The sequence below is a fragment of the Dromiciops gliroides genome, chromosome 1 (assembly GCF_019393635.1).
Source record: "Dromiciops gliroides isolate mDroGli1 chromosome 1, mDroGli1.pri, whole genome shotgun sequence".
NCBI classification, from domain to species: domain Eukaryota; kingdom Metazoa; phylum Chordata; class Mammalia; order Microbiotheria; family Microbiotheriidae; genus Dromiciops; species Dromiciops gliroides.
The window spans coordinates 589,449,113-589,467,468 of NC_057861.1; the positions used below are offsets into that span (position 1 = coordinate 589,449,113).

The 18,356-nt window shown below is 38.4% G+C and overlaps 1 protein-coding gene across 3 annotated transcripts in view; it reads left to right on the forward strand.

Moving 5' to 3' along the window:
• GRIN2A (glutamate ionotropic receptor NMDA type subunit 2A) overlaps nucleotides 1-18,356 on the forward strand; it is a 518,589-nt gene that overhangs the window by 303,075 nt on the left and 197,158 nt on the right. For all 3 annotated transcript variants that reach the window (XM_043988231.1, XM_043988241.1, XM_043988249.1), the window contains exon 3: nucleotides 9,244-9,836. In XM_043988231.1, coding sequence (XP_043844166.1) covers nucleotides 9,244-9,836 — 593 coding nt within the window. The remainder of the gene's footprint in view (nucleotides 1-9,243; nucleotides 9,837-18,356) is intronic.

Consider the following 18,356-nt stretch of genomic DNA (forward strand, 5'->3'; position numbering starts at 1 on the left):
GCTCCCTCTCCTGATTCTCCAGTGGTGGTGCCCTTGGATGCTTTTAGGACCAAACATTCCTTTGAAGTTTCCATTTGAGATATCAAAATAAATAGGAAGTGGTACACTGTGATTGCAAGGAGGCTGGGGCAGTTAGGGACAATTTCTTTCCTAGCTGAGAATTTTACCATATTAAAGCAAGTCAGTTTTGTGTACTGTACAGATGAGTCAGCAGCAATGGAATGAATGTAATGACTTGAGGACATGGTGATTTTTGTCAGGGGTTTGAAAAAATCTGTTGCAAAAACAGGGCAGAATCCTCCTTGATTTCCAGTGGACATATGTGCTGTCTGTGAGGACCATACGTACAAATATCAAGGACTCTTGGAAGTCTTTCTGAATGAGCAGATGAGCAAATTGAATTTTTTGAGACTGGAAAGCAAAATGAAACATAATACCCCCTCTCAGTGTATACATAGAAACATGGTATAGATACTACTCTATCTAAACTAATACTCAAGAGTTCACAGGTTAGCAGTTGTGATGTGATTTGAGGGCGTTCTAAGAAGCACACATTATTAGATCTGCTCACAGCCTGTGGTTCCACTGTTATTCCTTAATTACTTTGTATACTGAACACTGTTCCCTTCCAAAATCTCCTTTTAAAGTGCAAAAAGCACCTGAAAGGAATTATACTCAAACAATCAATGAACATTTATAATAAGGGCTCTTAATCTGGGGTCCTAACTTGTTTTTATTTTTTATTAACTGTATTTTGATGAAATTGGTTTCTTTCATAATTCTATGTACTTTATTTATGAATTTTAAAATTTTATTTTGAGAAGGATTCTATAGGTTTTTCCAGATTGGCAAAGTGATCCAAGAAACAAAACAGATTAACAACCTATTGATTTATAAAGGGCCTGCTATATGCTCAGCATTGTGCTGGGTTCTAAGATACAAAGACAGAAAGGAATAATCCCTTCCATTAATGGTATTACATTTTATTAGGGGAAATAACTGATAAGTAAATATATCACATATACATAGAGGCATGATTACATATGCACATATACACACACTCATATATAAAGTGGTAGTTCGAGTGAACTTTGGAGGGAGTTAGTGGTTTTAATAGGGAGAGGTAGGAAGAGAGTGAGTGTGTTCAGGGAATGGGTGGAATGTTGTGTCTAGAGACAGCAAGTAGGTCAAGCTAGAAGCTGGAATCTGGAGGTCATGAAGGGGAGTAATGTGTAAACAGCATCAAAAGATAGGCCAGAATCAGGTTGTGATGGGTTTTGAATGTCAAGAAGACATTTTTGTATTTCTAACATATGTTTGGGTTTTATTCTACAACACTAGGAAGGTTCTGGAGCCTTTGGTGAAATAGAACTGTGCTGGGGCTGGGGAAAATGTATTTTGGCAGCCACAATGGAAGATGAACTGGAGAGGGGAAAAACAGGGATGCAAACGCATTAGGCGCATGCTGCTGTTGTTCAGTGATAGGGGCTTGAACTATTGTGGTGGCCAATGTAAATGGAGAGGAGATTGAGGCAGCAGATGTTATGGGCTTGGCAACTGACTGAATGGGATGGGGCAAGATGTGCGAGAGTAAAGAGTTATCTATCTATCATCTATCTATCTATGGATTCTATATATCTCTATAGATCAATCTAGATAGATATATCTCTAGGGAGAGCTATATGTATATCTACTGATCTATCTATAGCTATACATAGATCTATCTAGATCTATCCATCATCTATCTATCCCCCTTTAATCAGCTTAAGTATGAGAAAACATTGGCAGTATTTCTTTGAGACAGGATTGGGACTCAGGAAGCACCCTGGGAGAAGAAAGTTATCAGAAAGAAGGAAAAGAGGAGAAGAAGCAGGAAGTTGCCAAGGACAGACTTTAAAGTTTTGCTTAGGGCTAACCTTTTTGTTACCATAATTAAACAAGCTAATGAACAAAAATTTCCTCTCCATGAAAAAGAAAGTGCATGGATAGTCAGTTAAACCAGTATAGAAGAAGGTTACTACCCAGCTTGGTCTCCGAGAATAGAGTTGCCTTGGTCTTTTTCAACTATGAATAGAGGTTACTGACACAAACTCTGACCATTGGTCTCTTGAAATGAACATATCCAGATTCAAATCAATTAGAATTTATTAACTGACTTCTATACTATATGCTGGGTAATGTGCTAAGTACTAGGAATGCAAAAAAAAAAAGATTGCTCTCAAGGAGTTTACAGTGTAATGGGAGAGACAACATGTAAGTAACTTTATACAGAAATTATATAAACAGGATAAATTGGGGGGGGGTAGAGGGGTTTGTCTCAGTGGGAAGGCACCAGGATTACATAGTATTGTGAAAAAGCTTGTTGCAAAAGATGGAAGTTTAGCTCAGATTTGAAGTAACTGAGGGAGGCTAAGAAGTGGACGTGAGGAGGGAGAAAATTTCAGGCATAGGGGATATCCATATTTGAAAAGCAAGGATGTCAGTGTCACTGAATCACAGAGTATGTGGCGAAGAGAGAGATGTAAAAAGACTGGAAAGGTAGGAAAGGGTTAGGTTATGAAGGGGTTTAAAATCATAGATGATTTTGTATTTGATCCTGGAGGGGATAGAAAGCCACTGGAGATAATTGAATGGGGCATGTGGGGGTGGTATTATGTGACATGGATCTGTAGTTCAGTTTGATAGCTGAGTGGAGGATTGATTGGAGTGGGGAGAGACAGGAGGTGGGAGATAAACATGCAGGTATGAGGTGCTAAGGGTCCTCACTAGGGTATTAACAGTGTAAAGAAGAGAAGAAGGTGTATGCAAGACATGTTAAAGTGAAATTGATAGGCCTTGCCAAAAGATTGGAAATGGGTTGGGGTGGGGGGAGGAGTGAGGAGTTCAGGATGACATCTAGATTGGGAGCCTGGGTGACTGGGAGGAGGATGATGATACTCTTGACAGTAATAGGGAAGTTTGGTAGAAGGGAAGGTTTTGGGGGGAAACGAGTTCAATTTTAGATATGTTGAGATTAAATCTAGTTTGAAGTGTCTAATAAGCAGATTGAGATGGGAGATTAGAAGATAGCAGATAGGTATGGGCTGTACAAGTGGATCTTCATAGAGATGATCATTGAAAGGATGGGATTGGTTGAGATCACCAAATGAAAGACTATTGAGTAATAAGAAAAGAGAAGAGGGTGAAGAACAGATTGATGGGGGATATGCATGGCTAGTGAGTATGACATGATGCAGATCCAGCAAAAGATGAAAGAAGAGTGGTCAAAGAGGTAGGAAGAAGACCAGGAGAAAGCAATACCATGAAAACACACAGAGAAGAGATGCTTCTGGAGATAAGGACGATTGACATTGTTAAAGGCTGCAGAGAGATTAAGGATGATGACCAAAAAAAGACCTTTGGATGTTGCAATTGAGAGATTGTTAGTAATTCTGGAGAGAACAGTTTCAGTTCGGATCAGATGCTAGACTAGAGAGTTAAGAGACTGAGAGGAAAGAGTGGAGCCACCTATCATAGATGAGCTCAAGGAGTTTAACCACAAAAGGGAGGAGAGGTATAGGACAATAGCTAGGGTGGATGAATGGATCAAATGAACTTTTTTGAGGATAGGTGGGACAGGGGTATGTTTTTAGGTGGTAGGGAAGCAGCCAGTGGACAGGAGAAAATGGAACATCTGTGATACAAGAGAGATGATATGACAGTTTGCTGGAGAAGATGAGATGGAATGGGATAACTCATACTGGTTGAAAGGCCATTTCTTCATGTGAAACTGGTGAAGAATGAGAATGGCAGAAGGCAACTGACTGATGAGAGAACAGAAGTAGGGGGAAAGAAGGGGCTCTAAAATGGGAGAATGCACAGTACTTTTTTTGGAGGGGGGGTAATGAGGGTCGAGTGACTTGCCCAGGGTCACACAGCTAGTAAGTGTGAAGTGTCTGAGGCCAGACTTGAACTCAGGTTCTTCTGAATCCTGGGACAGTGCTTTATCCACCTAGCTGTGCCACCTCCCTCCCCACCCCAACTCAGTACTTCTTTTGGATAACAAAGGAGATTATTAACAACTGTGGGAGGGACTTGAACTAAATGGGAGGTGGAGCAGGAGATGCTAATTGGAAACCCAGGAAGAACCTTAGGGATCCAAAGAAGGGGTCCGGTGGGGCGGAGTCGAAGATAGGTTCTCCACCTTCGAGAAATTGTGTTAAGGAGAGAGTAAATATAAAAACTTGGTTTCCTAAGCCCCCTCCACAGATGGTTCTAGGCCATCTGGATCCACCCAACATTGCTTTGAAAAATATCGGTTTGGTGGCTGCTCTTTGAATGAGTATTTCATTCAAAGTACCACCTCCTTGGTGTTTCTTTTCCTCTACTCATTCCCAAATTGCTAGTGCCTCCCTTTCTGAAATCACCTTATGCTCATTTTCTAGATGCCTTGTATTTATTTATACATGTCACTAGAATGTAAGCTACTTGAGGGTAAGGGTTGTTTCCATCTTTGTATCTCCAGTATTTAGCACAGAATCTGGCACATTAAAAAATTTTGGAACAAAACTTTGATTTCATTGGTGTACAGAACTTCCAGCAAGGCAGCTCTCTCTATGAATAGAAATCTGCCCCTGCTCTGCAACTTAAAAGCTTAGAGTTCAAGGCAGGGGCAGTCCAGTTTGGAGCAGAGATATCAAACATGCCACATGGGCAACACTCCCAAGCCAGATTAAAATGTGATGGGGAAATATTTCACAAAATAAATAAAATATACTAATGTATAGATAAAATTACATTTAAAAATTAAGTTAACAAATGATGCCCCTGTTTCCTTTTGAGTTTGAAACCTACAGTGTAGAGGATACAGAATGTTTTAGTCAGGGACACCTGGGAACAAATCTCCCTATTGACAATTATCAGTATCTGACACATAGGAGATGCTTAATAAATGTTTGTAGACTGATTGATTATGTAGAAATTAATGAGTCAAGGCTGAGTTTGCAGGAGCTGGAATCTCTTTTGGGGATGGAAATTCAAATCCATTTGTGTGTTTTCATATGTGTTGGCTGTGTTAGCTTCATGAATTTTCTGTATCCTAACTTCATTCTACTTGAGCTGATGCTATATGGATCATCTTGCAGTTTTCTTTACAAAATTTTGGGGTTTTTTTGGGGGGGGAGTTTTCTAAGAGAGAATTTTGGGAACACAGAAGAAGAGCCCTCTGCATACACTTAACTAGCCACTGTATGGATTTCCTTCCTTTTCTTGGTACAGACTCAATGGTGTTGCAGTTTAGCGTTGGTAGAGACCTTAGTGATCAATACATCCAATCCTCCTAATTCAATGACTTCTTCCTAGCAGGCATCATTCCCTCTCTCTTCTTTTTGACTACACAAATTAAGTTGCATTTATAAATGATGCTAGTGAGTTTCTGGGACTTCTTTAATTGCCTTTCTTGAGATGGGGCGGGAGAAAGGAAGGTTGTGTGATATTTAAATAGTTTGAGAGAAATAATTTCTGGGTAATTAGTTATTTTATTAATAATGCTAGCATGTTTATTAATAAAAGGCCTGTTGGACCGACAATTTATATGCCTTTGGAAGAGCAGGTGTTCCTAAGGGTGGGAATCAACTGATTAATTAACAATCAATGAAAGAATGGATATTATAATGAGATGTGGTCTCATTCTAATGAGGGTCTTGAGGTTCTGACTTGGATCACCCAAGTCTTAAATGAGGGGATTTAGCAATTTCCATATTCCTTGTCTGACAAATGGGAGAATCAACTTTTTCCCAGACCTGTCTGAGTAAACACAATGAGCAGAAATCCATCCATTAGCTTAAACTTAGAATTTCTTTTACTGTCTAGTTAGATCTTAGCCTGGATAAGTCTTTGAGCAGGATTTCCCACACTGGTTGAATGAGAAAGTAGAAAAGGGGAAAACCTTGATCCTCATTCAATAATTACTAATACAAGAGAGAAATAATAGTTTCTCTCAGTTGGATGGGCCCAACCATCCATGAATCTGTCTAATGATATTATTTTGTCACATATTAAAAGTCACAAGGCTTTTCTAGTGGCCATTGGAGATTTATTTGAGCCTTTCTGAAAGCTAATGAAGCTGCATGTGCTTAAATGACTTTCTCTGGTGCATACTGGGTGTAGTGGTCAGGGCTGGTGTGCTGGTGGTGGTAGTGTTGGTGATTTATTATCTTTTCCCTTCATACATCAAATATAGCAGTGCCCCCAAATAGTAATGAAAGAAATCAGTCTCCTTGATAATGCTCTTTCTCTTATTGAAACCAAGAAAATTATTCCTGGAATATATATTTTCCTGTTTACTAGAGAGCCTTAGAGAAAGAAAAAAACATAGATGTTTCCTATATAATTTGAAAAGTGATTTTAACTGATTATCAGTGTGAAAGAAAACTGGATTTCTCCAAAAGATACTATAGAGAAAATGATAATTAGCATTTTAACACTATTGCTTTTAGAGGTCATTAGGTCTACCCCTTTTGTCTTTAAAAGGCTGTTATAATCAAGTCATCTGAGAAAAACTAATATTTCTATAGCACTTATAGTTTTATAACTTACTCTCCCTAAGATTACACTGTGAGATAGTGAAAGTTTTATTTTTCCCATTTTTATTTAAGAAAGAGGCAGTGAAGATTAGTGGTTAGAGACATGACCTAAGAATCAGGAAGAACTAAATTCAAGTTGTACCTTTGACCCAGTGTGGATTACTTCACTTCTTGAATATACTAAGTAACTCTCCAAGGCTATTAGATGGTATAATGTCATGCTAGATTTGAAGTAAGGAAAACCTGAGTTCAAATCTTGTCTTGCTTCAGACAATTACTTCAGTTCACTCAACCCTCTGTGCCTCAGTTTCCTAGGTGGTGCTGTGGAAGTCAGGAGGATATGTGTTCAAATCCAGCCTCAGATACTTATTAGCTGTTTGACCCTATTCAAGTCACTTAACCCTGATTGCCTTTAAAAAATAAAATGAAGAATCTGGACTTCTTGGCCTTTGAAGTTCCTTTCAGCCTTAATTCTACAATCCTATTTAGCTAAGCAGTTACTGCTTTGCATTTATAGAGGGAGTTCATCAACAGGAGTTCCCTAACCAAAGGTGTCAAACATGGGGGCCATATGCAACTCTTAAATACTCCAGAGCATGGCCAAAAAAGATTAAAATGTAATTCCTATTTCATTTTAATGTGTTGATATATCAATAAAAAAGAAATATATGAGCATGTTTGGTTTTATAGGCCCACATGTTGCCCACAGGGATCCTTATGTATGGGTTAGTGGCTCCCATTTCTATTTGACTTTAACTCCAGTGCCCTGCATTAATAAAACCACAGGTCATGGCAATAAGTAAACAAGGCAGTGGTAATGCATCATGGTGGATGTGGCTTTTTGCTCACTCAGATAAATCTACTGTACTTATTGGACATGGCACCAAGGAGAGTCACAAAATGTCTTCCTGCAAAATAGTAACTGAATCAGACCTAGCACCTGTAGGAATTTTGCATTTGGTGCTTCCAATTCAGATGCTCATGGCTGTGCAAACTAGGCATTATAAATGCAGAATGGAAAGGGAAGCATGATGAAGTCTAGTAGGTCTCAGAAAAAAAGAAAACTCAACCTTTTCCATATGACATTTTTTATAACCTCAAGCCAGACCTGTTCAGCTGCCATCTGACTACCCCTCATACCAGTGAGTAAGAAATATGGCCTGGGGTAGCTAGGTGGCACAGTGGATCTAGCACTGGCCCTGGATTCAGGAGGACCTGAGTTCAAGTTCGGCCTTAGACACTTAACACTTACTAGCTGTGTGACCCTGGGCAAGTCACTTAACCCCAATTGCCTCACAAAAATAAGAAAGGAAAAAAAAAAAGAAATATGGCCTAAGCAATGGCCATGTTCAGGGCCCTATACTTGTCATTTTGGAGAGAATATAAAAGCCCTAGAAGATTCTGTCCCTTGACTTCAAGAAACTTTAGGAGTTTAAAGAAGATTCTTTATAAAACTCATGAGCCTTGAGCAGGGATCTTTAGAAGACATCTGATGATCAATCCCAATCCAACCTCTGGGTATCTTCACATATCACCATGGGAACTCATATTCATTTTCCATTGCCTGTTGATTTTGTGCCAATTATTTACCTTTAAGCCAGTGGTTCTAGATCCTTTTTTTCAGTGTATAATAGATCCCTTTGGTAGTCTGGTAAAACCTATGGATCCCTTCTCAGAATTAGGTTTTTAAGAGCATAAAATAAAATACATAAGATATGAGATTGCAAAAGAAACCACTCATGATTAAATATATCTATTAAAACAGAAAAAAAAGAAGTTTACAGTCTCAGATTAAGAACCCTTGCTGTAGGCTATCCCATCATTGAATTTTTCTTTGTTACAAAGGAAAACATATCATCAAAACCTAAAGATACAAAAGCCATGCCTGACAATATATGCCACAGTTCACATTGGGATCCAACCTTTCATTGGAACACAGAAGCATGGATGGAACTGAGTTCAAATTCTTCCTCAGATAATAGCTGTGTGACCCATATTAGCTCACTTATTAAACCTTTCTCAGACCATTGCCTCATCAACAAAAAAGGAATAATAGTGCCTATTTCACAGAGTTGTGAGCATCAAAGGAGATAATATAGTAAAGTAGTTGGCTAGCATTAAAGTTCTATCTAAAAATTAGCTATTATTAGTATATTCAGGTTTTTTTTCCTGTTCTACCATCTTGAGACTGCTTCAGTTCATAGGATCATAGATTTAAAGATGAAAGGCATTATGGAGATAACTTCATTTAAGCCTGTCTGTCAACAGCATTTGCATTACAGGAGACTCCAATGGTCATTGTCAACAGAAGAGCATAGAATAGTGCTAAAAACCCATCTTCATCCCAACCCTCATTTTGTAGCTGAAGAAACTGAGGCAAAGAAAAGTTAGATGACTTGCTCAAGATCCCACAATTAGTAAGGGTCTCAGGTGGCATTTGCGTGAAAGTTGTCATGATGTCAAGTCTAAATATGTCCAAGTCCTTCAGTATTTCTCTGAATTTTTCATAGTTGTCATTTCTGATAGAACAAAACATATATTGTTATGTTCACATATCACAAATGGCTGTTATTTCCCAATTAACAGGAAGCCATTTTAGTTCCAGTTGTTTGTTTCTTTATTTGGTATGGCTTCTATTTTGCCTTATGTTCAATTTTGGTTTTCTGTGCCCCTGTTTTAGGATCCGATGTCTACCTTCTTCCAATTTGGAGCTTCCATCCAGCAGCAAGCCACTATCATGATGAAAATCATGCAGGATTATGACTGGCATGTCTTTTCTGTGGTTACTACCACCTTTCCTGGCTACCGGGACTTCATAAGTTTCATCAAGACCACGGTAGACAATAGCTTTGTTGGCTGGGACATGCAGAATGTAATCACTCTGGATACTTCCTTTGGGGATGCCAAGACACAAATTCAGCTCAAGAAAATCCATTCCTCTGTCATCCTGCTTTACTGCTCCAAGGACGAAGCTGTTATGATTCTAAGCGAGGCCCGCTCCCTGGGCCTGACGGGTTATGATTTCTTCTGGATTGTTCCAAATCTGGTTTCTGGCAACACAGAGCTCATCCCCAAAGAGTTTCCTTCAGGCCTCATTTCAGTATCCTATGATGACTGGGACTACAGTTTGGAGGAGAGAGTAAGAGATGGGCTGGGGATTATCACCACTGCTGCCTCATCCATGTTGGACAAGTATTCATTCATTCCTGAAGTCAAGACCAGCTGCTATGGACAGGTAGAGAAACCTGAACTCCCACTGCATACCCTACACAAGTAAGAGGATGTCTTTTTATTTCCACATATGGATTGATGGGGTTTGGTTTGGAATATGAGTTTTCCCCCCTTAGGTTAATCCTAAGTAGTAGAATTACTTTTGGCATTTGTGCTTTTGGGGTCAAGGGAATTGAGGGAGAGGGTAGGCAGGGAAAGGAGTTTTAGGTACATTATTTAATCTAATTTAGGAATTTCCAGTGAGCAAATTATATTAATAATTGCAGACCGGTAACTTATCTGTAGCTCTTACTCTTAGAACATGTTCAAGTGACTTACCCAGGGTCCTGCTGCTAGTATATGTATGTGTGAAAGGCATGATTTGAATACAGATCTTACATTTGAGGATAGCATGTTGCTTCTGACCATACCATTAATAAAATGATTCCTTTACATAGCCCTTTACAAGGATTGTATATTTTATATAAATTATTACGTTTGATAATCATTAACATTTGTAAGCCACTGTAAAGATTACAAAACTCTATCCCTTAAGCCTCACAGCAATCCTTTGAGAAAGGTGCTTTTGCTGTTATTGTTCCCATTTTATAGATAATGAAAACAATCTCAGAGAATGTAAGTGATTATTAGCCCATGGTCATATAGAAGCAGAGTCTGAAAACAAGTATTCCTGATTTCAGGTGTAGTACTTAATAAGCTATATCACATTGCCTTATGCTATGCCTGTGATCCTGTGCCAAGATTGTTAGATCCATATTACAGAGAAGCAAACTGAAGCAAAGAAGGGTTAAATGGCTTGCCTAAGAAAAACCCAACTAATGAGTAGTAGAACTTCAACTTGAACCCACATCATAAGGTCAGAGCTCTAGGAAACTTAGAGGTCATCTATCCCAGCTCCCCCCACCATTTTACATATTACCAAAAATTAAGTGAATTTGCCTAAAATCATGCAGATCGTTGTTAGTGGTAAGATTTAAACCCAGGTCCTCTCACCTGGTCTAGAACCACTGTTCTTTTTACTATTTTACACAGATCTGATTCAAAATGTACAACACTACCTGGTTAGGATTTATATGGCTTTTATATGGCTTTATCTGTTCAGAGATTTAAACCCAAATGTATGGTTAGACTGGATTTAGAATCAGAAAGACCTGTTAACATACTGCGTCACATGCTAGTTATATGACTCAGTTACCCTCAATGTGTCTCAGTTCCCTTATCTCCAAAATGAGAGAATTGGAGTCAATGACCTTGGTAATGGTCCCTTCCACTTCTGAATCTCTGTCAATGAACAATATTTGAAGAGATGCTAAAACTCACTCTTAAAAGATAAAACTCTGAAATTCCCCTTGTTATTTTTATCCAGAGACATTGTTTTCAGGAGAGTACAATGGTTATTTTCTTTTTTCTTTCTTTCTTTCTTTCTTTCTTTCTTTCTTTCTTTCTTTCTTTCTTTCTTTCTTTCTTTCTTTCTTTCTTTCTTTTCTTTCTTTCTTTCTTTCTTTCTTTCTTTCTTTCTTTCTTTCTTTCTTTCTTTCTTTCTTTCTTTCTTTCTGTCTCTCTCTCTCTCTCTCTCTCTTTCTTTCTTTTTTTTTTTTTTTGGTGAGGCAATTGGGGTTAAGTGACTTGCCCAGAGTCACACAGCTAGTAAGTTTTAAGTGTCTGAGGTCAGATTTGAACTCAGGTCCTCCTGACTCCAGGACTGGTGCCCTATCCACTGCGCCACCTAGCTGCCCCCAACAATGGTCATTTTCAATAGAATACCACAGGTGCTGTCATAGGCCTATCCTAAAACTTTTGTTGAGTTTTAAATCTATTGTACTTTGGGGATATTACCTAATAGACTTACTTGATGTCACAGTGGGGAGGGGGAAGAGTTATGTTCCTTCATGCTTGAGATCACAGACTGAAAATGAAGTCATACATTTGAAAAATTTCACTGCTTTTCTCCCCTTTCTTTTCATGGTGACTTCCTTAAAGATCTTGTTTCCAATAGTCATTTTCTTTATTCTGAATCATTTCCAAATTTTCAGGAAGTATGCTCAGATGAATTAAGGTCTGACACAGATACCCGTATGGAAACACTGTTTCTACATCCAGACAGACCCAAAGAGAAGTTGGACTAATGAGTTCTCTCTGCTGATAATGAGACTTGCTCTACAGCTGGAATATTTTGGAATTTGAAATTTTGATAGAAACATTAGTCAATTTACAGGCAATGGAAATATAATTTTTATGGGGGGAAAAGAAGCAGTGAGTGATGAATGGCTCACTATTCATATTTCTTCACAATTACCACCCCTTGGCTCCTTCTCTAAAAAATACCTGCTGGTATGAAATCTGGCTATATTATTTCCAGAGGTTCTGCCTTTGAATGCAGTAATTTTATAAGTGGCATTTCAGTTCCACGGAAGCAATATATCAAGTGTTGTAAATCATCTTTCTGCACCAGTACTGAGTCTACTGAGTTGGCATTTATTGAAATATCACTCAGTCTGGGGATAACTAGTCCCACCCAGGAGATGCAGTTGGATGGTAGCCAGATGACCCTCTCTCTCTTGGGCTACTCATTGCAGGTAGTACATTTAGGCATGAAGATGGTTCTTTGTTCTGTCCAGTGAAGACTGGATTGCACACTTAATCCCTGTTGACTTCAAGATGAAGAAAGGTCTAGAGAAAGCCACTAAAAGGGCAGGAAGATGGAGTTGGGGTAGGGATTGAAGGGTGCTGCTGTTTGGTGATAGCCTAAGATAATTAGTACTCCTTAGTCTGGAGAATCAGGGAGATTATGATCAAAATTAATAAGATTATGAAGGAAACACAGAAAGAGTGAGCAAAGACTTATCTATCTGGATTTCAGTATGTTAGGAATGGAACATATGCTTCAAATTCTGGAAAAATACATTTAAGCAATATAAAAGAAACATCAACTTTACATATCAAGGAGTAAGCTTTTAGGAATCATTTATATGATCACTTTAAGCTTCTCAAAGTTCATACAATATTTCATTTGTTCCTCACAGAAACCCTAGGAGGTGGGCGCTCTTATTGCCCATATTTTATAGATATGGAAACTGAGGTTCTTTGGGTTGAAGTGACTTTTCCAGGGTCTTATAGCTAGTAAGCATTTGAGAAAGGATTTGAAACCAGGGCAACCTGACTGACTAGTTCCATGCTACTTACTTCTCCTAACCCAATAAAAACATCATTGTGCAATAGACTGGAGGGAAGCTGTCATGTTTTAGGGAAATTATTCTGGCCTCTGAAATTGACATTGAGGTAGGAAGGGAAGCCATTTCTTTTCACAAGATGTCCATTGGTGTCTTTATCTGAAGCAGGGTATTGGGTCACCTGGACAGTGGGGGCAAAAGCATTTCTTGTATACTCGTGCAATTTGAATATAGTTACAATGACCTATCCTGCTCAGGGATGAAAATGGAACCTGAAATTCTCCCTGGAAAGACTTGGGGGGCCCTATCCATATTCCTGGAATTTTCACAATAGCAAAAGGGAGGGGAAGGGGGAAGAATGCAGATGAGGAAGACGTTGGGAGGGGGAAGAGGTTAAGTTCTTTATGTTGAATATTCTGGGTTTTTTAAAAAAAGCACTTTGAAAAAAGTAGTCAGCAATTTTTGAAATTCAAAAATAGCTCAGCCATATTATGCAACACACTCCTTGCTACTGCAGTTATTAAACATCTGTTCTCCCGCCAAAGCACAGAGCATATCCATGGGTAGCCTCCATTAATGTGAATGGAAGTTCTTACCTGCCATAATGGTACTGCACTCTGATGGAACCTGTTCAGCTTGCCCAGAAAACTAGTCCATTTCATGAATTGGCAGGTCCTTGGTGTAGATCCAAGTGAAGAGGAAAATGGAACAGACTCAGGAATGCAAATAAAATCATTGTCCATTTATAGTACATTTCATTGTTTCCATCTAATATGTTCAAGATAGCCAGATATTAGCTATTCTATTGACCCAGACACAGAAAAACCACTATGTGCATTTTAGCCAAGAAAAATTCATCTCTCTCTCTCTCCCTCTCCCCCCCCTCCTCTTCCTCCTTCTTCTTCTTCATCATGGTGAAATGATGTTCATATAATCATCATTATATGATGGTGGCGATGATGATGATGATGACACTACTTCAAGAATATGTGATTTATTAGTGTTGAACTTCCCTTAGTAACACAACAACAGAAACAGGGGCATCTAGGTGCAACAGTGGATAGAGTCCTAAGCTTAGAGTCAGGAAGTTCTGAGTTCAAAACCAGGATAATATACTTATACTACAGGGACACTACTTAGACATCTACTAGGTGTGTGATCTTGGGCAAGGTACTTAAAAAAAATCCTTGTTTGCCTCAGTTTCCTCAACAGTAAAATGGGGATAATAATAGCACCTACCTCCCATAATTATCATGAGGATCAAATAAGATATCTGTAAATCTGTTAGCACAGTTTCTGAAATGTAGTAGGCACTATAAAAATGCTCCTTCCTTTCTTCCTTTCTTCCTTCCTTGTTTCCTTCCTTCCTTCCTTCATTCATTTCTATATCAGATCCCAACTATAACTTGATGGCTTTAGAGAATGGCATAAAGTTACGAAGAAATGATATTGCTTTCCGATGGTCATAAAGATAGTAATGATCAGAGATGAGATTTGAACCCAGCTCATCTTGACACCAAGTACTGCACTCTTCAGTGCATCAATACACACGCGCGCACACACACACACATTTTTTTCTGTCTGGATCTGTGATTTCTTTGGTTAAAGAGGACTACTGATGTAATAATTCCTTTTATCCAATTCAAGTTAGATCTTGTTTTCTGACTTTGGGGCTTTGGGAGGTTCAAGGACTATTTTAGGTAACACAGCATGCATCATAGACATAGGTCTTCCTGACTCTGAAGTCAGCTCTCTCTCCACTTACTGGATTGACAAATAAGGTTTTTCCTGGCTCTGCATCACTTCTCTTTGCATTATTTCGTATATCTAACTGGTTCTTAAGAAACTCCTTGATTTAATTCAAGTTTCTGTAGCAATTTAGTGTAAAGGAAAGAAGGCTCGATTTGTAATCAAAGTATTAAGGTTTTAATCACAGTGCCACTACTAACTACCTGCGTAACTTTGGGTAAGTTGTAACTTTGCTAGGCCTCTGTTTCCTTACCTGCAAAAGGAGGTTGTTGGATTAGATGACTTCTAAACTGATTATAAGATCCTAGGTCTAAGCTAGAATCTTATCCAGGCATGAAAGGAAATATATGGAGAAAATTACCAGATAAAAGACATTTTAAAAGTCACATTCATGACATCCTGAAACTGTTTCAGGCTCTGTTTCTAATGCAAGGTCATAGCGAAAAGTAACTGGTTTGCTTGCTTTTTAGCAGGCTGAATTAAATTTCATTGGCTTGTTCTTGTTTGATAACTGTTATCACTGTTGATTTTTTATCTGAAGGATGTCAGTTAAAAAAAAGCTTGCTTGGTTTAGTTCTCTGAGCTTGTTGGAACCAGTAAAAATTCCCTAGGGTAAATGTGATAACTCTTTGCAAATATTTATCTGTAGAATCTCAATTTGCTTGACAAACATGACTGATAATGGCATCAGGACCCCAAGAGGATGTCAGGCATCTAGGACATTGAAGGAGCTTGTGCTGTGGCTCACATTAGGACCTGATATAATCTGGTCCCCAGGTTTGTTACTGAAAAGCAAAACTGAGATGCTGGACCAACTGGCAATCACCCTGATCAGAAACCCTCTGGGTGCATGTGCTTTGAGGGCAGCCTGAGGATGTGTATGGTGATGGGGAGAGAGGGAGTAGGGACTGAAACATATCTCTGCATAAATACCTTTCTTAGCATTCCTCTGGTGTCATCATCACTGTGGGCCTGGGTCTGGAGTGAAGACAATGACTTTACTTCAGGATTGGTTTCATCTATTTCCTCTCTCCTGGAATACAGCCCTCCCTCTTTTGGCTGCTGACCAAAAAGACCATATGCCAACCCAGCAAAGCAAGTTAATCACTCCCAATTATTGAATGAATGTTTCAACAAATTACAACATCCCAATACTAGGAAACTTAAAGGGCTCAAAGTTGACTTGACCTGAACTCTAGATGAAAGGCCATTTACAGTATTTTGGGTCATGTGCTAGGCATAATTACTACCCAAGTGTGATGAAACAGAAACTGAGGAGTCTAACTTCTTAAAATGGTGTATACCTATATAGAAGTCTTTAATCTGTTTTCCCCCAGGGATGAATACATGAAAAGTTTCACTTTTGATACTTTATTTTTAAGGGATAAGAGGCAGAGTTAGCATGTATCAGTAAATTAATGTATAGTCTTTTTCATGTAAAGACAGACTAAATTGAGGAAATTTCTCCCCTTCCCATAGAGGCTGTGGGGGGAGGGGGGGTCACTGCAGTGACCCCGCCTTGAGGACAGAGATGGTGTTGTTTTATTGTTGGATGCTCTATACATAGTATGGTCCCTTGCATACAATAAGTGCTTAATAAAGGATTCATTTGGAGTTGGTTGATGCTTCAGAGTGTAGTATAATGCAAAGAGCACTGGCTTTGGGGTCAGGCGACCTGGGGTTATGTCCTGCCTCTTACTCTTACCCCCTGTATAACCTTAAGCAAGTCCCATAACCACTCTGGGTCCTACTATCTTCATCTGTCAAATGAATAGATTGTACCAAATGGCTTTAAGGTATTTTTTTCAGTTCTATATCTATGTTCCTGTGATATTAAAATCCACATTTTCAACATCATGAGAAAGAAGCCTGTTTTTCTAACATTAGATATTTATTGGGGTTTTTTGTTCGTTTGTTTGTTTTTAGTAATGTTCGCCTTGTTGTGAACCAATTTGGGTGGTTTTTGTTGTTTGTTTTTTGGTGAAGATACTGAAGTAGTTTACCTTCTCCTGCTGTGGCTCATTTTAGCAATGGTGAACTGAGGCAAATAGAGTTAATTGACTTACCCAGGGTCACATAGCTAATAAGTGTCTGAGGTCAGATCTGAACTAGAGAAAATGAATCTCCCTGACTCCAGACCTGATACTCTATGGACTGTGATACTTAGCTGCCTAATAACATTAAATATAAGAAATATTTAAAAGTTTTTGCAGAATAGTGTTGTTGTTGTTGCTGTTGTTGAGTTATTTAGTTATGTCTGACTCTTTTTGGTCCTATGTACCATAGCACACCAGGCCCTTCTGTCTTCCATCATCAGAGAATGGTAGTTATTCCCTAATGCCAAATAGAATCAACAGTCAAAAAATGTTTATTGAGCCTTTATTCAAGGCAATATACTAGATATTATGGGAAATACAAAGAAAAGTAAAACATGATGTCTACCCTCCAGGAAATGACAATCTAGCTGAGTTAGGTAGATAAGTCATGCAATGGATGAAAATTTAAATAGTGATATAATGAATAAGGTTGAACATAAGATAGCAATGCAAGTGTTATCACCTGATGAGATGCCAAATAAATGTTGTAGGTAGTAAGTGCATGAATTTAGAATATTATGAGAAAAGTTTATTGAAGATGCAGGGCTTGAAGAATGTGTAGAGTATGTATAATTAGACAAGGAATTGGAGAAAATTCAACAATTTCAACCCAACTCTAGGAAACATTACTGTTCACATAAAAAAAAAATCAAAACCCACCCCAACCCAACCGAAACATCAACAATAAGTCAAAGAAACCATTTGAACTAAAAGGCAGCTGCAGAGTATACAGTACAATCACTTTTTAGAAAGCTCTTGGAGAAGAATAGGGAGGTCAGGTGCCCGAGGATTCATTCATTTACAAGTTGCCCTTTGGCTGCTTCCCTTGAAGTTTTGATTTTTGGCATGGTCTCTAATATATAATGCAGATGCCCTCAAGTGGTTGTCTTTTCATTTGAGAGTTGAAGGAAGATCTTTCTTTTTAGGTTAGAACTGTAGATGACCGGAACTGTCTTCTGGAACCTGTCTCTATCTTTTCCTTGTACTCATTTCTCCTCCTTTTCCTATATCCAGTGTCTTGATATTGACTGTCTGTTTTTTTTTTTTGTTGTTGTTGTTTGTTTTGTTTTGTTTTTAGACTTTTATTTTCCAAATTACATGTAAAAGTAATTTTTGACATCAATTTAAAAAAAAATTATGTTCCAACTTCTCTTCCTCCCTCCTCACTCACACCCACCCCGAGAACTTAAACAATTCAACATAAATTATACATGAGTAGTCATGGAAAACAATTCTACATTATCTAGGTTGTGAAAGAAAACAGATAAAAACAAAACTTCAGATTAAGGAATTGTCCAAAATTTAAAAAAAAAAGTGTTTCAGTTTGTTTTCAGATACCATCAGTTCATTCTCTGTAGATGGACTGCAATTTTCTTAAGTTCTTCAGAGTTATATTGGATCATTGCCTTGCTTGAAAATAACCACGTGCTTCCCAGCAGATCATCTTACACTAATGCTGTTATTTTGTATACAGTACATTTCTCTGCTTCAGTTTATGTGGGTCTTTCCAGGTTTTTCTGATAGCATCCTGTTCATCATAATTTTTA